This window comes from Acanthaster planci, linkage group LG01 (assembly GCF_054643075.1).
Source record: "Acanthaster planci isolate LZ-2023a linkage group LG01, COTS_SCS, whole genome shotgun sequence".
Classification (NCBI taxonomy): Eukaryota; Metazoa; Echinodermata; class Asteroidea; order Valvatida; family Acanthasteridae; genus Acanthaster; species Acanthaster planci.
In genome coordinates this window covers 19,441,408-19,458,232 of record NC_141777.1, presented here as the reverse complement: position 1 = coordinate 19,458,232, position 16,825 = coordinate 19,441,408, and the positions used below count along the sequence as shown (strand labels likewise).

Genomic DNA, 16,825 nt, shown 5'->3' with positions numbered 1-16,825 from the left:
CATCATGACGTCATTCCTTCAGTACATTTTTACCATCCCAGGCTTTTGTCAAACTTTGATGAAGATGCAAAACGCTTCGTTATGAAAAAAGCTTCGTTATGAAAAAAGCTTTCAAAAATGTGTACAAAACATTTGGGAAAAACTCAAATATTTAAAATTCTATAATAAATCGGGTGATGACATCATGATGAGGTCCTGATTTGGCATACATCTGCAGATGATAGTCTAACTACCGGTATGTGCAAGGTTTGAAGGGAATTGGTCTAAAGACCCAAAAGTCATGTGTAGAATGACCCTGTGTTCTGTCTATGGGGAAAAAGTGAAAGAAAAAGTAAAAAACAAAACAAAACAAAATTTTCAGAAAACAAAGCTGTTTAGGCCGGTGTCCGAGACAGCTAATGAAGCACCCAACATGCCCACCCTATTCTACCTGTCATTGAGCTGCGCTCACCTCACTTGATTTCCTCCCTTTCTTTTGATAACGACTCAATTTTCTTGAGTGGGGGAGGAGGGGGAGAGACGAGCGCAGGAGGAACATGAATCTGTCACTTCTCATGCCAAAGGCATTTTGGGAAGCACTAGGAAAAAAAATTTTACAAGCTATCACAATCACATTTCAATCAGAATTTAAGGATAGCAGACTGAGGATTGTGTAACTTTTTCCTAATTCACTTTATTTTTCCAAGTGCAGTTCTTTCAAGCAAAATCTTTAATGTTGTGTTTGATCTGAAAGAAAGGCAATTTGAAAGGCTTCCACGTGGATTTGAATCTACAAGTGGGGGGGGAAAGGGAATGTGATGCAATTCTTGAAAATAAACAACATGGAAATTTGAAAACCTGGGAGCGGGATCAGCTTTGCCTATTGGTCAAGAGCTTGTCACATGGCCCGTCTTTAAAACATTGATTCATAAATACCTCAGACAGTTTCCTTATTCAACAACGTGCAACTTGACCGCGTATTAACATTTGATAATGCCCGCTGAGAAGTGATCATGCCCGCTGCGTAAATCACGTGCTGGCACCTGGATGTGAGAGAGTTTAATCAATTCTGATTGGTCAAGAGTCTGTGTGCACATGGCTCGCCACGCGCTTTCCACGTCCATACTGGTATAAGGAGATTCCTTTGGATAACTACAAAATAAAATGAACGGGGGTGTTCAGGAAAATGAAAGTAAAATTCTAGAACAAAATTGTTGGAAACTGTCAAATACTGACTCTTTTCGACTCTCTGACTAAAACAGGTATTTATGAATGGGAATACAAATGCCCTTGGCCGGTCTTAAATTAACCCTAACACTCCTCAATCCTTCACCTGTTGGAGGACTGAGGACTGTTAGGGTTAACGTTTAATACCGGCTCAGGAGATTTAACGGTGATAATGAACTTGCCTGTGGCTCGGGCATTAGCTGCATCCATTCTCCTCAGCCGGCGTTAAACGCGCATTTATTCCCTTAATAAAGCCCCCGCTGGCAATACACACACCACACACACCCCAATCTCCACATAAGCAGATTGTTAATGCAACTGCTTTCTAGAGGAATATGTGTACCATCCATCTAACATGGCTAGAGGGGTGTTTGAAGAAAAAAGAGAAGTATACGTGATGAACAGAATCGTTGGAAATTTAGAACTTTGTGACTCATAATATATTTATGAATGGGAATCAATACGTACTTGGCCGGTAAGACCCGCTCAGGAGAATGGATGCTAATAATGCCTGAGCCAAAGGCGAGGGACATTACCAGGTTCCATTCTCCTAAGCCCATCTAAAACATTTAAGATCAGCCAAGTACATGTTTATTCCCGTTAACATTCTACAGCAGGTACCTGAAGTGCTTCCATGGACTTCTCCAGGGACGGGACAGTCACCAAGAGGCTGCCAGCCTTCCTCAGCGTTTTCCTCAAGAATTTCCAAACGCTACGGAATGACAGGAAAGAGGGACAACACAAATTGAGATTTATGTTCTCGTGTTGAGAACACGCCACTCTAAAACTTCACCTCAAAAATGTAGGAACGGGATGAAGTAAAACTGCAACCATTTTGCCCCAAATTTCTAATGGCCTGTGGAAACGACACTTTATTTGAACTTATTTGCTGTTGATGGGAACAAATCAAAAATGATTAATTCAACATGGAAGTTAAATTTCTGTACCATGGAAACTATTTGAAGTTTTGATATCAAGGTTTCCATAAACTTACATGCATAACATCTATAACATTTGCGATATACATGTGCACGTGTGTGCACATGCGACCTCAATGCACGCTTCAAATAATGGGCTTTCCGTTTTGAGTGTAAATTATCTTGCAGAAACATGTTTGAACGCATCTAGCAAGTAGTTGTGACTCACAATGTAATCATAAATACTTCGGACATTTGGATCATTCTAATTGAAAGGAATTGATTTGTTTATTGCTATCTGTATATTCATACTATGGAAATCATCTTGGCCCCTCATGCTTAAAACATTAAAACACTTGCAATTCCATTAAAAAAGAAAATGCAGTACACTATCTCCTGCATCGTAGTTGTGGGGACATACACTCAACATTTCACCTATTTTGCGGGGACTGAAAACATTGTGAGGACTCAAAAATGTCCCCACAACTCGGTTCAAATTTCCCCAACAAAAGAACTTGTCCCCTGAATGCGGTGAATGCCTTCCCATGTTTATCAGTATATGTACACAGGGAAAATATTTGACGCTTTTGGTTTGGAACAAACCATTTCAAAACAAGCTCAAAATCTAAGTTAACTTTTTGAAAAAAAGCCTGCCACCTTAAGGAAGTTTTAAGCTTCTTTGATGACAACTTCTCTGACGCAAACACAGAGGTCGACATTTGTTGCTCTAATCCTGGGGCCAAGTTTATGCAGACTGGTTTCAAGCGGCTCTCGATTCCAGTGTTGATGTGAAGGCATGAACAAGTTACGCTCTCAAAATGGGCATCGCCAGAAGTTTTTCTAAGGGGCAGGCAAAACCCTCATCAGCTGTAAGCTGACAAATTGGCAGTGGAAACAGTTTCAAATTTAGAGGTATTTTCAGGCAAATTGGTGATTTCACCCCCTTTCCTTTTTCTGCTTCTATTACTTTTTTTCCATTTCATTTTTAAATATTCAACAAATGTTCAAAAGGAATGTGTCCTCTGTAGCTTTGTCCTGCTAATGTTACTTGATTAAAGTGGAGGGGGGTGCGTGATGGACAAGAGAGGTAGGGAAATAGTCGGTTATATCCTACTCTCTGAAAACTCTACCGACGTGGACTTGCTGCACACTGTTATATGATGAGCACCATTCCCTATTTATCTGTACATATTTCTCAATGTCACTAGGCTCAGGGCGGAAGTTATCATCCATTAAGAGCATACGTCACCCTCAATTTGTCTTGGCTCTGTTCCCGAACAATAGGTATGGGACGTATTCAAAACATCACGTTCTCTCGGCCTTGTAGTTTACGTTGCCAGTACACGTGCTCGGTGCACGACTCATTGTTCTCGAGCCTAGGGGGGGAAATTCAACATACAAGGTGGCTGTTTTCCTGGACTGAGCAGGCAGGAAGGCACAACTTAGCTTCCTAAAGTTAAAAACTTCCTTTCTGGGCCTCAATGCCAAATGATATCAATCAAAAAACACATGTTCTCTCCCACTTCCAGTTGGACGGGGACTTTTACAAAGTTACTTTCTTACACAAGTGTTATTATTATGTTGACAACCTAGGCCCATATTTCCTTTGTAATGTTTTATGATTTACTAATTTCTGAGGAGCAGGAAAGATTCCTATTATAACTCTACCGCAAAACATCTGGACATCTACCATTTCCTATAGCTGGGCAACTACTGTCAAATCCATTTCACTCTTTGCAAGATTCTTTTTATCAGGTAAACACAAAGTGGTCTAAAAACACTCCATAGGAATCTAACAGTACACTTGTTCATAGCAGTTGCATCAAACTGACTCATTGGACATACTGTAATGTCATTTTGAAATGCAGTTGCATACATTTTCATGGGTACCCACATTAATACAGAGATAAGCACTACAGTACACGAAAGAACATGTAACATGTAGTCATTACTCAAAATCATCAGGGATGGGTACCGGTATCTCAATGCTGTATCACAGTCCTTGTCACAGTCCTTTGACTCTTTTTACAGCTTGTTACAACCTTAACGCTTATCAATTAACTTGGACAGAAAACAAATCCCACAAATCATCAACAGAGGTTCATTTCTGGATCATTTCTGAAAATCTTCAGCTCAAAATTCAGTCAATTTTGGGTAACAGAACCAATAAAAGAGAACCAGATTCTGGCTACCGTTTTGGGATGATTTAACATACACTGTACTTGTCAAGTTACCAAGCGTAGGTATAAGAAAATGCTACAGTGCAGGTTCAAAGCACACCAAAAAAGTGCCAGTGCATTCAACAATGTACCAAAAGTATATTTAGCAATGTTAGTTACATATGTGCAGTTTCACAGTGTACTCTGTATCAAAGATATCCAGCTGAGTTTTTACACTGTCCACTCCCCGCAGCCACGGACTATTTTGAAGTTGTCCTGTCAGGAAAACCCACGAGTCTGAGAGAGTGCCACTGTTTGCTACCAAGTAGGCAGCAGGGAAGGAACAACTGGGAGGTCATGGTGAACGGAGTTCTGGAGAATACACAAGCACAGTCAACGTGAACCTGTCCTGTAGGATGAGTCAGACACTGCCAAAGCCACTTTTCCATTCACGCTGAAAAACTCGGTTGAATGTGATTTAGATTGAAACAAGGACTCATCCATTCTGACATTTTGTAATCACAGCCTTTAAACGTTAACAACGTTTTGCCATCATAGGAACCGTAATTTGTGCAACGAAAGTCAGCTGGACTTGTCGGATCCATCAATCTTATCCAGTCTCCAGTTATCCATGCCTCAAACAATTGCGTCTTCATTCTTCAGGAATATCAGTTTCATGGCCATGTGTTTTGCTTATTCGACAAGTTTAAGTGCGATCTTCAAACAGTGAATACGCTAGTTGTCACACCTTTGCAATCCGTTCAACTGAGCCACCTTCATTACATTACAATAATGTTTTCTTGGACAGTCGAGACACTGGGAAGGCTGATGATTTCACACACACTGTAAATACTCAGCGACTCAGGCTAGTGTGTGGAGGTTGAGCATGTGGGGCCTTCAAGCAGCCATGGGCCACTGACAGGTGTTATAGCCAACACTGCTCTGCGACACTGTCTCAGAGTTTCACACACGTGTAGTTAACAACGCGGTGAGAAACATTGCACATATTTTCAACAAATGGCCACCTACTGCACATGTCAGGTCCAACTCTGTCAAGGACTGCGGATGTGGTATCTTGTCATTTTTACATACCTGTAGTTGGTATTTTCCCCAGGAGATAACACCGACGGACAAGTGCAACCAAGAATAACAAACTCAGCAAACAGTTGATATCGGGGTCTGAAGTCTATAAACAAAATTTTGCTACAGTGCACTTGGAGTGTCGTACGTAGGCTTCCTTACAACTTACCTGACAACTTGGCAAAGCATACCAACAACTGAAAGTGTCTCGGACATATTTTCAATCTACCTGTATTTGGACGTGAAAATATTAATATTCTCACGCATAATTTATCCCGATGTGGTCCCATCATTTGTTTAAAAAAACTAAACATTGTCACGACATGTATACGTATAGAATGCTTCCATGCTGGTTTCCTTTTCCTCTCTTTGCCGATTCGAAATTGACGAGGGAGAAAAAAGTCTGCACAGCATCATACAGCACAAGTGACATGCGGGTGCCAAACTGGGAAGTGGGGGTTTCCAAGCGGGAAATATCAATCAGACATTAATGCCACATAATCGATGGGCAGGGGCGTCTCCTCCTTGTCATGTTGGCCACTGACTGTGATGACCTTGACAAAGTACTGGCCATTAAGCCGCAACGGACTTTCGCAAGGCCTTGGCAGTACTGTGGAGGGCATCCAGTTAAATATCAACGGTTACCACTTAATCCGCTCCAGGCAGGAACAAAGAGGGCGTGTTCTGAGATGAAATTGACAGTCCTTTGGTACACATTCACCGCATAGGCGCACAGGTTTACCAGCGTTTGACGTGGACCATGTTGAGTACGCGCAACAAATTTAGTCTGGAATGTACGGTCTTCGCGTGCATGCCAAACGCGCGCAAGAACCTGATTGGAAAACTTAGTCCCATCAGTCTTTCTTTCACTGGTGAGGGTGCACTTCGGCTCAGGGCATATAGTCCCCAAAAGTTCAACAGTCCCAATATAATGGTACTCCAGTCTAAAGATTCAATAGTCCTGGGGTGTAGCAGTCTGAAAATAGACATCAACCCTAACACTCCTCAGTCCTCCAACAGGTAGGATTGAGGAGTGTTAGGGTTAAGATGGCATGATTTGAAGGTTTGCGATCTTCGACGATCGTTTCCAGAGTTTGAACCACTGAATTATTTTTTTTTTCTGTTTATAATGAGCCTATTGAACCTTATGTTCTCAGATGTTAGCACCTAAACACTACAAACCTTATCCCTTAATGTTGAAACCATCCAAATTTTTGGACTGATGAACCTTCAGACTATCACATCAAATTGTGACCTGTCACCACAAAATGAGTTGAAAGTTGAAATTTTCAAAAATTAAAATATTGGTATTTTTGAATTCAGCAAAAAACGAGCTTTCCAGTGCAATGCACATGGAACACAATGTGACAAGGTTACAATGTGACGTTATTCCAGCAGCTGTGTGTCTTTTTTTGCAACATTGTTTTAACGTTTCTCACCGGCACAAAGAATGCTATCATCCAAATTGCTGAGAAAATTATATTTTAAATATGATCCTGTGAAATGTTTGGAATCAAATAGGACACAGGTTACTCATTCCAAATACTACAAAACCCCCAAATGACCTCCACTTCAACATGACTTTGAACCCTCAAAATAGGAAAGAGCAGGATGCGACTTTACTCTCATTTTGTCGTGACCGGTCACAATTAACTGCTAAATGACCCTTATTCCATTTATAGACTGAGGAACTTCCAGGTATGTGTTTAGGAAATTTGTGTGTTTAGACTATGAACCTTTGGATCAATAAACTTTCTGACTCAAACCTTCCGATTGCTGAGTGGACCCCCTTTTCAATACCTGAATCCGATTTCCATGTAAATGATTCCTTTCCCTTGTTTGGACAGCAAAACTATACATGAGGGTTTAGTGGATCTTTACCAATGCAAAGGGGGGTGGCAATGTTGAAAGTCCATCACCCGTGTGACACACACAAAACAACAACGAATAAAAGAGTTTGTCTTCTTATCAAATGCAATCAGGTAATCAGTGAAAGGAAAACATGAACAGTTCCACCTAGGCAGTATCAGATTACATCCAACCCTGTCCTCCCCAAAGAAGACAACGTGCCCGGGGTTTATGAAAAATTTTGGGAACTTACAGAAAGTTTGAGGGCATTCACAATACCGCTCAAGGTGCTCCGTGGAACACAAATGCCAACATCCTACACACACACGTGCGGCACAAGTTTCAGCATTTTTACAAAGTTTGGGTTTGGGGAAAGCTTCCAACTTCGAGCAGCTAGTTCATCGCCTAGTCCAGCATTAGTAAAAACAGCAAATACAAGGTTCCAGCAATGACAACCAATCTCATACATGTACTTGTTCCAAAGCTTTGGAGACATAAACTTGTGATTACACTGACACTGTGGGGGTCCAAAAATGGTGTGAGGACAGATAAATGCCCCCAAGAATATCCTCAGTCCTAATTCGCCTAACAATAGACTTCCCATAAAGCAGTTGGGGGCCTACCCAATGACAGTGTTTCTTGTAACTATGTAAGGCACAGTAGGGCCTATAGAACACTGGTGTTTCTAGAGCCTGTGGAACACTTAATCTGGCCCTCATGCTCCAATCATCCCGTCAACACCCAGCCCTAATTTGAGTTGGCCTGTAGATGCCGATGGTCACCTCCAATCTGAATCACGGTAACCCTCTCTGAGGTACCCTGGCCCTATCCTTTAATAGTTGGATGTACTAGTTCCTACCACTACTGCGTGTACAATTAAGTGAAGAGAAAAAAAACATAAACACACACCCCTGAAGGACATACACTGTACATGTACAGATCAGCCTGACTGAGTCATGGTCAAAACATGACTCGCTAGTCATTGGCATGCCCAACTCCAAGTTGCCTAGAGTCCCTGCACTTTCAAGGGCAATGGATGGCTGTCTTTCATGCGAGCACGCAGATCCCTTCACACTGATACAGTAGTCACCCGGCCTTCTTATGTCACGTGTCATACGTTTCCCATCATATCCATTTGTCAATACCAACTGTCCGAAAGGCTGTTCGACCCCTCGGTACTGACACCATTTGATCACATCGTAATAGGCGCACTGTAATCTTCTCACACGGGTTGTCATTAGGTACTGTATTCGGCATCGCTTTTAGCTCAATTTTCAGTGATTTTGTTTGTGGAAAGATTACACTGGGTGAGGAAAGCATATCGATAGGCACATGTAGGCAATGTAAAAACCAGATATTACAGTATTGTAAACTTTGAACCTTAAAACAAGAATGTTAGACATTACATTTAACCCAACACAAGCTTGGCAGGTAGCAAGCCCTGCATTTAACTTTCTCCATTATCACCGCAACAACATTTTGAGTTAGACGTTTGCTTACTCCTTGGAGTTGGACAAGTCAGTTTTTGCAAGAATTGAAAAGACTGGTTTCTCCATCTTTGCCAAAAAATAATGAGCAGATTGTTTTGAATGTTAAACAAGTAATATGTATGATTATAGGCAAGTCGGAAGTGTGAATTCCCTAGATGGTTCACAAGACTTTTCATGCAACAAAATGAGGTGATTGTCAAGGGCAGAGCTGTGTTCAGAACAGTGGGCTAGGTTATAAAGGCCACCCCACTGAGCTACACAGAAGTGGGGCTAGCCCCACACATATTCGCGGCTAAAAGTGAGGCTGGCCACCAATGGAGGTGACGCTGAGCTGCATTAAACTGATAAGTGGTTCAGGTGCAGCTAGCTATCTGAAAGCTAGCCCTCTGTCTGAACGACTGCCCGGTACATTCTATTTCCACATCACTGACACTTAGGCTTAAAGGGAACGAGCTCTCATGGTAGATATTTTCAAGATAAACAGACCCTAGTGGGGATTGCACTTTATTTAAGATTAATTTGAGGAAACTTTGAATTTTCAACTTAATGACAGCTTTCCTGCCATAAGTCTCTATTCCATGGAAGGAGCATATTCTAGAGATAGTGTTTCAAAATGGAATAGGGGAATCGAACCCAAACATTCATTGCATTTATTGCACATGGACAGTACCAGACATACTTTGTATATTGTATAAACCTGTTCTTGAAGAAGTGTCACTTCAATTTCTCCCTTAAAAATAAACAATTCCAAATTGTAAATTTTATTTCCAATTGTTGGGTCTAGTGACTATGCTCACCTCACTTGGGCCTCTGGTGGAGCGAAGAATTCAAATACATTATGCATAATGATGACATCAGCTGAAATAGAGGAAAAATAGGCAGGCAGGGTCAGGCAACTTGGAGATGAGTTAAAAACAAAAGAACTTGTAACACCAGATTCCAATGAAAAATTGACCCATTAAAACACAATTGTACGGACAATGATATTACAGATCTTTTTCCACAAAGGGCGGCATTGAGGGGCCAGAATCGAGACTTTTTCTTAAGCTCTATCTTCGCAGTAGTCCCATCAATCCATATTGCCATCTCTTGTCCCTGCAGTGTGGTCGAGTTCGGGCAGCCTGCTCTTGACACAGGTTTCTTGTTCTCGTACTTGAACGGTGGGAACATGACCCAAGAATGCTGTTCTCAGAACGGGATCACACACCGCCTCTTTGTTAGCACTTTTCAGGAACACACAGAAAATCTTGTGAGACTTTGTTTTTTTGGACAGCTGCAAAAATTCACGAGATTGCTTACAAAGGAGGAGGCAATAGGAAGTGTTGCAAAATCAACATTAATCATTTCCAGCAACACAGAAATGACAGTTCCTTTTTTTTGGTAGAAAAGAATTCAGCCCAGTGATCCAAACATTAACCCTCGAAGAACGTGCATGGATGCTGCCATGTTGCAAGTTGCTTGCCACCAACTACCAGCGATAACCAGTTCCATGTTGCCGGCGTTCGAGCAGCCAACCCACGAACAACAAATCGAGCTGTCCATGACCACAGGAGAACAAGCCGCCCGAACTCAGCCTGTCTGTACAAGAGATGGCAGGTTTTTTTCTATTTAAACAAAACAATGTCATCTAATTTGAGCAATGCAGGTCCATGTGCAAACGGCACAAAGCATACAGGGTCTTTGACTATCATCTCTTTATCAGTGTGCCTGCTCTTAGTGTGGGCACTGGGTGCAAATTGAAATGGTGCTCATCACTCCCTCTCAGGGGCAGCCCTTGAACCAAATGTTCAGGGAGGGGGGGGATTTTTGGGGGAGGGGAGGAGCCAAAAATGTGGACTTTTTTCATGAAACCTTTTATGGCCATTGAGCATGGTGAGGTTACATTTGGGGGCTTTTTTACACACTTTTGGAAGGAGAGGAAGTGAGATCCCCTCACTTGGATCTTCCCCTTCACCTTTTTTTGTTGGTGAGGGAGTGTTTTCCCAAAGAGACATTGGTGCATTTAAGCTGAAAAACTGAAAATTGGAGAATGCTGTTTTCTGGTCAACATCTGGTCAACTCAGTGAGCATATTCACCTTCTTCCAGCACTGCAGCCTCCGTGCACACATCAGCATTAATGACCTGCAAGGAAAACAAGATGATCCCCAGGTGAATTACTAAAAATGTGTCATTAACCCTAGGGCCTTTTTGGAGATTTAATATCAAGAAAATGGGAAATTTCAATGGACGACATCATATTCCTGGACTTTTGGGGAGGACATGTTCAAGGGTCGGTTGATACACCACAGCACAGAACAAAGTTGTTTAATACAAGGGTTGGCATTACATGGAAAATTCTATTTAAAAAATGGTAATAACTATGATGTGAGGCATAGCTTTGTTATTTATTTAACAAGCAAGATACACAAAGTACCTGTGGAAAAGCCAAAGGTGCTATGCAGATTCTGGGATTAAAAACCACAAGCACCACATCACAGCAGTCAAATGCTGTTCTTTTATATGATGCCTGGCAACCTTGGTTGAGGGGGCATTTCCATTTTTAGGTTGTTCAGGACCAGAAGTGAAGACTTTTGTACATGTCCCAGAAAAATTTTGTCCCCATAATAACTCATTCTGAGTCCCTTCAATTATGAAGGGACTCAGAATTGAGTCTCTTCAATCATGAACCCCTATCTGCCCATGTTGTCCACACTTTTAACTTCTTTTGACAAGCTTCCACAGATTTTTTAACGTGGCTCTCCAATCATAAACTTTGAACGCTTTCTCAGGACCTGCCTCCGTTACCATCTTTAGGATCCATTGGCAGGACTTCACTACCAATGAGGAAGTCCACCCCCCCCATATCTGTAGGAGACTTCAACTCCTCGACCATGTCGCCCCGCTTTGCGTGAGAGTTTCAGCAAGGTAGATCCTGCTCACTGCCAGCAGATCCCACCAAACGACTGGCACAACCATCTTAGCTGCTCCTGTCTTACCTAAGTGTGGCAGGTTGCTCAGGTCTGTTCGCTACGCCCCCTGATGGACCTGGCCCCAAGCCAGCAGGCCTACAGAGTGTTGTTCACCATAGTCACTCACAAACCACATGATGTCTAATATAAGTACATGTACCAGTACAAGTAAGTCTCCAACCATGGACCCTCACCCAACCGTGGACCCTACTATCCTCTGCTGTGCAATGCCCGAATTAAATCAGAATTACATGTACCGGTAGAAGCCATGAATGCGGTGGCACAACGCTCCTGGACAGGTGATATGCACTCATTACACGCCTCTTTGACCAACGGGGCGCACTGTTATGACATAAGCCGGGCAAATATAGCTGATCTAGCCCAATGATGCGATTACGGTATCCAAGGTGTATTTCTTCAAAGTGTTCATGCCAGATTGGCAAATGCGACTGTTCCTAGAAACAGAGGGGATTGTAGAAGAATGCAATAGTGAAATGTTGGTTCACCTCGATGCGATCTCTCAGGGCAAACTTTCTGATGATGTCTCCTTGAATTGCACATAGCTCGGGGTTGATTTCAATTCCTACTATCCTCGAGGCACTGCTGTAGAAGTAAGCCTGAATAAAACAGAAGGGAAAAAAAAGAAAGAACAATACATCATGCAAATGCTGGATTTGCGACTTTCGATGACGTTTTGAATATTCCTTGAAAAATGACTGAGCTGTTCGACAGGTACATGTATGGAAGGACAGCCCTAACACGGTATGGGGAAGTTTTTTATGAGACAAAGTTGGTGTTGTGACGTGTTGTATGTTCCCACAACCACAGGAAAAAGTACCTGTGGGATTGTCCATCAAGTACATGTATGATATGTGTTCACTTGAAGAAACTGAGGCTGGCTCTGGAGGTCAGATTCCCTGGCCTATTGACGTTAAATGGGTTGGAATCTTCCAAGAAAACACTGCCATAACTTGTGGTAGGTTAATGACATGTATCGAAGAGTCAGGTTGGCAAGAAGTGGTGCTTTCCTCGCCTTTGCAAATCAGAGGTTGGATCCCACCCTGGTCAACATGTGGATTGGGTTTTCGGTCCCTAGATGTATGTCAGTGGGTTTCCACCCATGTTTGCCTGGGGTTTTCCTCCATCTCTATAACCAAACATTTCTTCGCTGACTCTGCCCCCGAGGCCCCTAGGGAGAACAGTGTTAAACTGATGGGGCTTACCCTGGTTTAAATAATGTATAAACAAAACAAACATCACCATACATGTACATACATCGATATATATATATGTACGTGTGTATCTTGATGACATCATTACAGTGATGCGTATCACATCATCAAAGAGAGGCAACTTGTACTCCATAGCAGATTTTCCTTTCACGTTTTATGTATCGGATATAATGTATTTCCCAAGGAAATACAGGATTCACGGACGACCTCTCACTACGGAGTGACTTACATTTGGGCGCCTATATTTAGGCTGTGACATCATTGTTACACCTGTTATTTATGGCTATGGCTAATTGGAGCGGTGAATTGAGACCAACAGGTGGAGAGGGGAAACGGGGGATATTTTATCATGCAAGCCTGTCTTAAGTTATCAGTTTTTAAAATAACTAATTGATTCGCATGGTCATATTATGACCTGAAAAATCCATGAACAACGGGTACGGTCAGGCTGAAGCTGAAAAGGATTAATTCAGTGGACACAGGTTGATTTTCCATCAAGAATTAGTAGCTCAATGGATAGATGTTAATTACCAATCACGGCTGTGATGATGGGCTTTGCAAACCATCTGAATAAACTCAACATTAGTGTGATGCATCATGTGTACACGTACATGTTTCCGCAGCAAATCCTAAATATTTCCTCTGACATGAATAGCAAGTGCCAATAGTTACACTGTACATTACTTCTCATTTTACAATTACCACGGAAACCTCTTTGTCTGTGTGAGGCAGCAAACTTCAAATCTGCTTCCGTAACTTCACCAAAGGTTCTGTTCACTCTAAGAGTAATCGAATCTTACGTACACGTACTGTACATGTACCATACATGTAGCTATCAAAATGCTAACTAATACACACATCCACAAAATAAGGGAAACATAACCCTTTAAAAAACAAGAGAGGCAAATGTACATTTTGAGATACAATCTGATGCCAGCCGAGGGTGATATTTATCTGCAAACTTTGGCTGCTCGTAGGAATGGCAGGCGATGGGCGAGTGATTGTCCGCAGTGAAACAGAACCAACAGGCCGGCAGAAGTGATTGTCAGCTTCCGTGGATTTGGGCTTGGTTATTTTATGGTAAGGATGCCTCTTGAGGCCAGCACACTCTGCAGAATGCACCAGCTCATTGGCAGATCCATGCGGATGGGGCAAACAGAGGCCACGGCCGAGCAAAGAAAGACCACTTTTATTTTGTTTGGGAATTGAAATAAAATGAGAGAAAATCAAATTGTTTTTTCTTTTCACTTCCCTTCCTCCCAAAGCACATAACCCCCCCCAAAGTTTAGTCCCTCAGACAAGCCATAAATAGTTACACTGAATTCCCCAATTTTTATTCCCTCCAGACAAATTTGGCTCTAGATCCATTGCAAATGCTTCTTTGTGCATATTTTTACATCTGGAGTCAACATGGGTGTTTTTGCAAATCAGAACAGTCTGTTCAGAGAGCAATTTGTGCATGAAACAATAGAGGGATTTCACATTAGCGCCGTCTGTGTATATCTGCATCGAAACCGAGGCTCTCTGTGTTGAACTTCATTGCGCGTGCCCGCGCAGTCCACACAGTACATGGAGTATCCGGTTCGTAAATGTGACGCCCCCTCAGTTTAAACCACACCCACTGCATAAGATACACGACCATCGCAGGTACGTTAGTTTGCAGTAAATTGTCGGTATTTTTTTCTTTTGATTTTACGTGTCGAGTCATCCTGAAAGACTCTTTCACAAAAATTTGCAGCCTGAAAAGTCTGCATTTAACATACCATTATGTATTTTGTGTCTTGCCTCCTTACTTTCAATCGCCTGATCGTACTAAGAATTGAAGCTGACACATATAGCCTCGTTTTCGAACGCAGAAGTGCACAGATTTAAGCTCAAAGCGTTGTATTGGGATCCCTCTATTGACGTTTGAGTGACATTGAGTGTTCGCCTAACCAATATCCAATATCTTTTGATCACCGGTGGGGCATAATTTAACATAAAACCTATAAAAAAGACCCTTTTTAAATTTCTAAAAACTTGTTGCCGTCTCTTATCTACTTATTGCACACTTCTCTGCCGAAACCACACAGTAGCCCAAGTCAATATCGCAGAGGACCCTTGTAAAGGTATCTCTATCAGCCAAAAAATAACTAGCCACAGTCTCTCAAACAGCTAATTCACAAATTTCCCTGGCACAGTGCTGGGAAGCTAAACGCTCGCTTTAATTAATGGGTTTGGAAATAAACCCAAAACACATGTACACAAGCAGTTAATGATTAGTGACACGTCCCTCTACCTCTCGAGGGTTTTGAGCATGCTCAGAAGTTGGTTCAACCCCTGTCACTGCACAATTTCCCACTGCCCGGACGAGAACGTACACAAACACTCAACAACGGATGTCATACTGGATTCATAGAGCCAAGCCCACACAATTGGCCCGCAAGCGATAAGACGGACACACGCCTGACATTGGATAAAAAAGCAAGGCCCTTAAAACGAGGTCCTTGGACATAAATCAATTCTGCCGTACCCCCTCTCCCAACACACACACACATACAAATGATTTCCTCCAGACCTGCTGTTAGTACCTTACAAAGTAGGAAGCCCTCCTCCCCTCCCCTTTCAACAGGAAATCATGGGTTGAGACTCCTTGAGGATTGTTGTGCTCTGGAATGACCATGCATGTGTGGAAAACAATTCACCAAAAGAGGGCGCTCTTGAACATCACAGTTATGAACATGTACAACTTCGGCCTGAATTCTTGCCACTGGTATGCAACATCTACATGTGCATGTAATTAGCCTTTTTGAAGCATGGCGAACACAATTGGAGGGTGCTAATTGAAGTGGGTAAATTTGGAGCAAACACAAAAGATTTTACCTAAACCAGATGTTCGCCATACCTCAAACAGGCTAATGAAAGTCTGTTTCAAAGAGCTTGTGTACATGTACGTTTACCAAGAATATCACACATGTACATGTACATGTACTTTAAAAACAAAAATCTGCTTAAGTATGAGTACAGTTAAGCAATATAATTGAAATATGATTAAGCAATAATATACATTGTATTTGACAGTGAAATTGTTCAGCAGAGCATAAGCATCTATGGACGCCATGTTGAAATGGTCAAGTTTAACCACCTCAGGGTTCAAACACAAAGGCTTCACTTTTCACCACTGAGTGCTTTTGCGTATTTGTGGGACAAACTACCTGACTCACTGAGTGCTGGGGTGGTGTAACAGTCCCTTCACCATTACACCAATTCCCTGAAATCCCATCTGTTCAACTGCAACTCAGACATTGTCTCTGTATAACTGCGTGTGAGCATTATTCATTTTGTCTGCAAATGCCATCCTTTCATCTCGTCCAGTTTTTCTTACCAAAGTTACATTTGTTTTACTACACTTTTTCGTGTTTTTAAATTTTTGTCTAACTACCTGTAATTTTTAGCATTTTAATTACTGTTTTGTTTTCGTGTGTATAATTATATATACATGTACATGTATATGAATATATGATTTTACATGATGCCTGTGGTATTGGAAGAGAAGGCCTGTGGGCTACAGTCATTCAGTTGAGTTTTTCTTCTCCTGGCACTTACTGCAGGCACTATTTTGTCCTTGTCTTAACTAGTGAGTAGTATTGTTCGTTATTGTTCTTGATGCCAAATAAATAACAATAATAATATAAAGATAGATATGTACATGAAAATGTACATATGTACTTCAGAATATAGAAGTCCCTATAATGCATACTGTACATGTATCCTTTTAACCATGTAAGTTGGCACTGGTTCTGCTATAATGTCTGTCAAACTTTACTGCTGAATCTTCGGCATTCTGTGATTGTGACCCCTGACATATTCTTCATTACCAGTACATCTATGGCTATTACTGCAAATTCAAAATGGTAGGGGGCCCCAATGTCAATTTTAAGACAGGCAGGCCAAAAATGTAAAGT

The 16,825-nt window shown here is 41.8% G+C and overlaps 1 protein-coding gene across 3 annotated transcripts in view; it reads right to left on the bottom strand.

Annotated features, from left to right (window-relative positions):
• LOC110988376 (uncharacterized) overlaps window positions 1-16,825 on the bottom strand; it is a 42,548-nt gene that overhangs the window by 19,945 nt on the left and 5,778 nt on the right. For 2 of the 3 annotated variants that reach the window (XM_022251809.2, XM_022251810.2), the window contains exons 5-8: window positions 12,156-12,266; window positions 10,777-10,822; window positions 9,498-9,558; window positions 1,828-1,918 (exon numbers count right to left, since the gene is read on the bottom strand). In XM_022251809.2, coding sequence (XP_022107501.2) covers window positions 1,828-1,918; window positions 9,498-9,558; window positions 10,777-10,822; window positions 12,156-12,266 — 309 coding nt within the window. Of the gene's footprint in view, window positions 1-1,827; window positions 1,919-9,497; window positions 9,559-9,583; window positions 10,279-10,776; window positions 10,823-12,155; window positions 12,267-16,825 lie in introns of those variants that run through there. The other variant, XM_087139040.1, reaches the window with a different exon arrangement.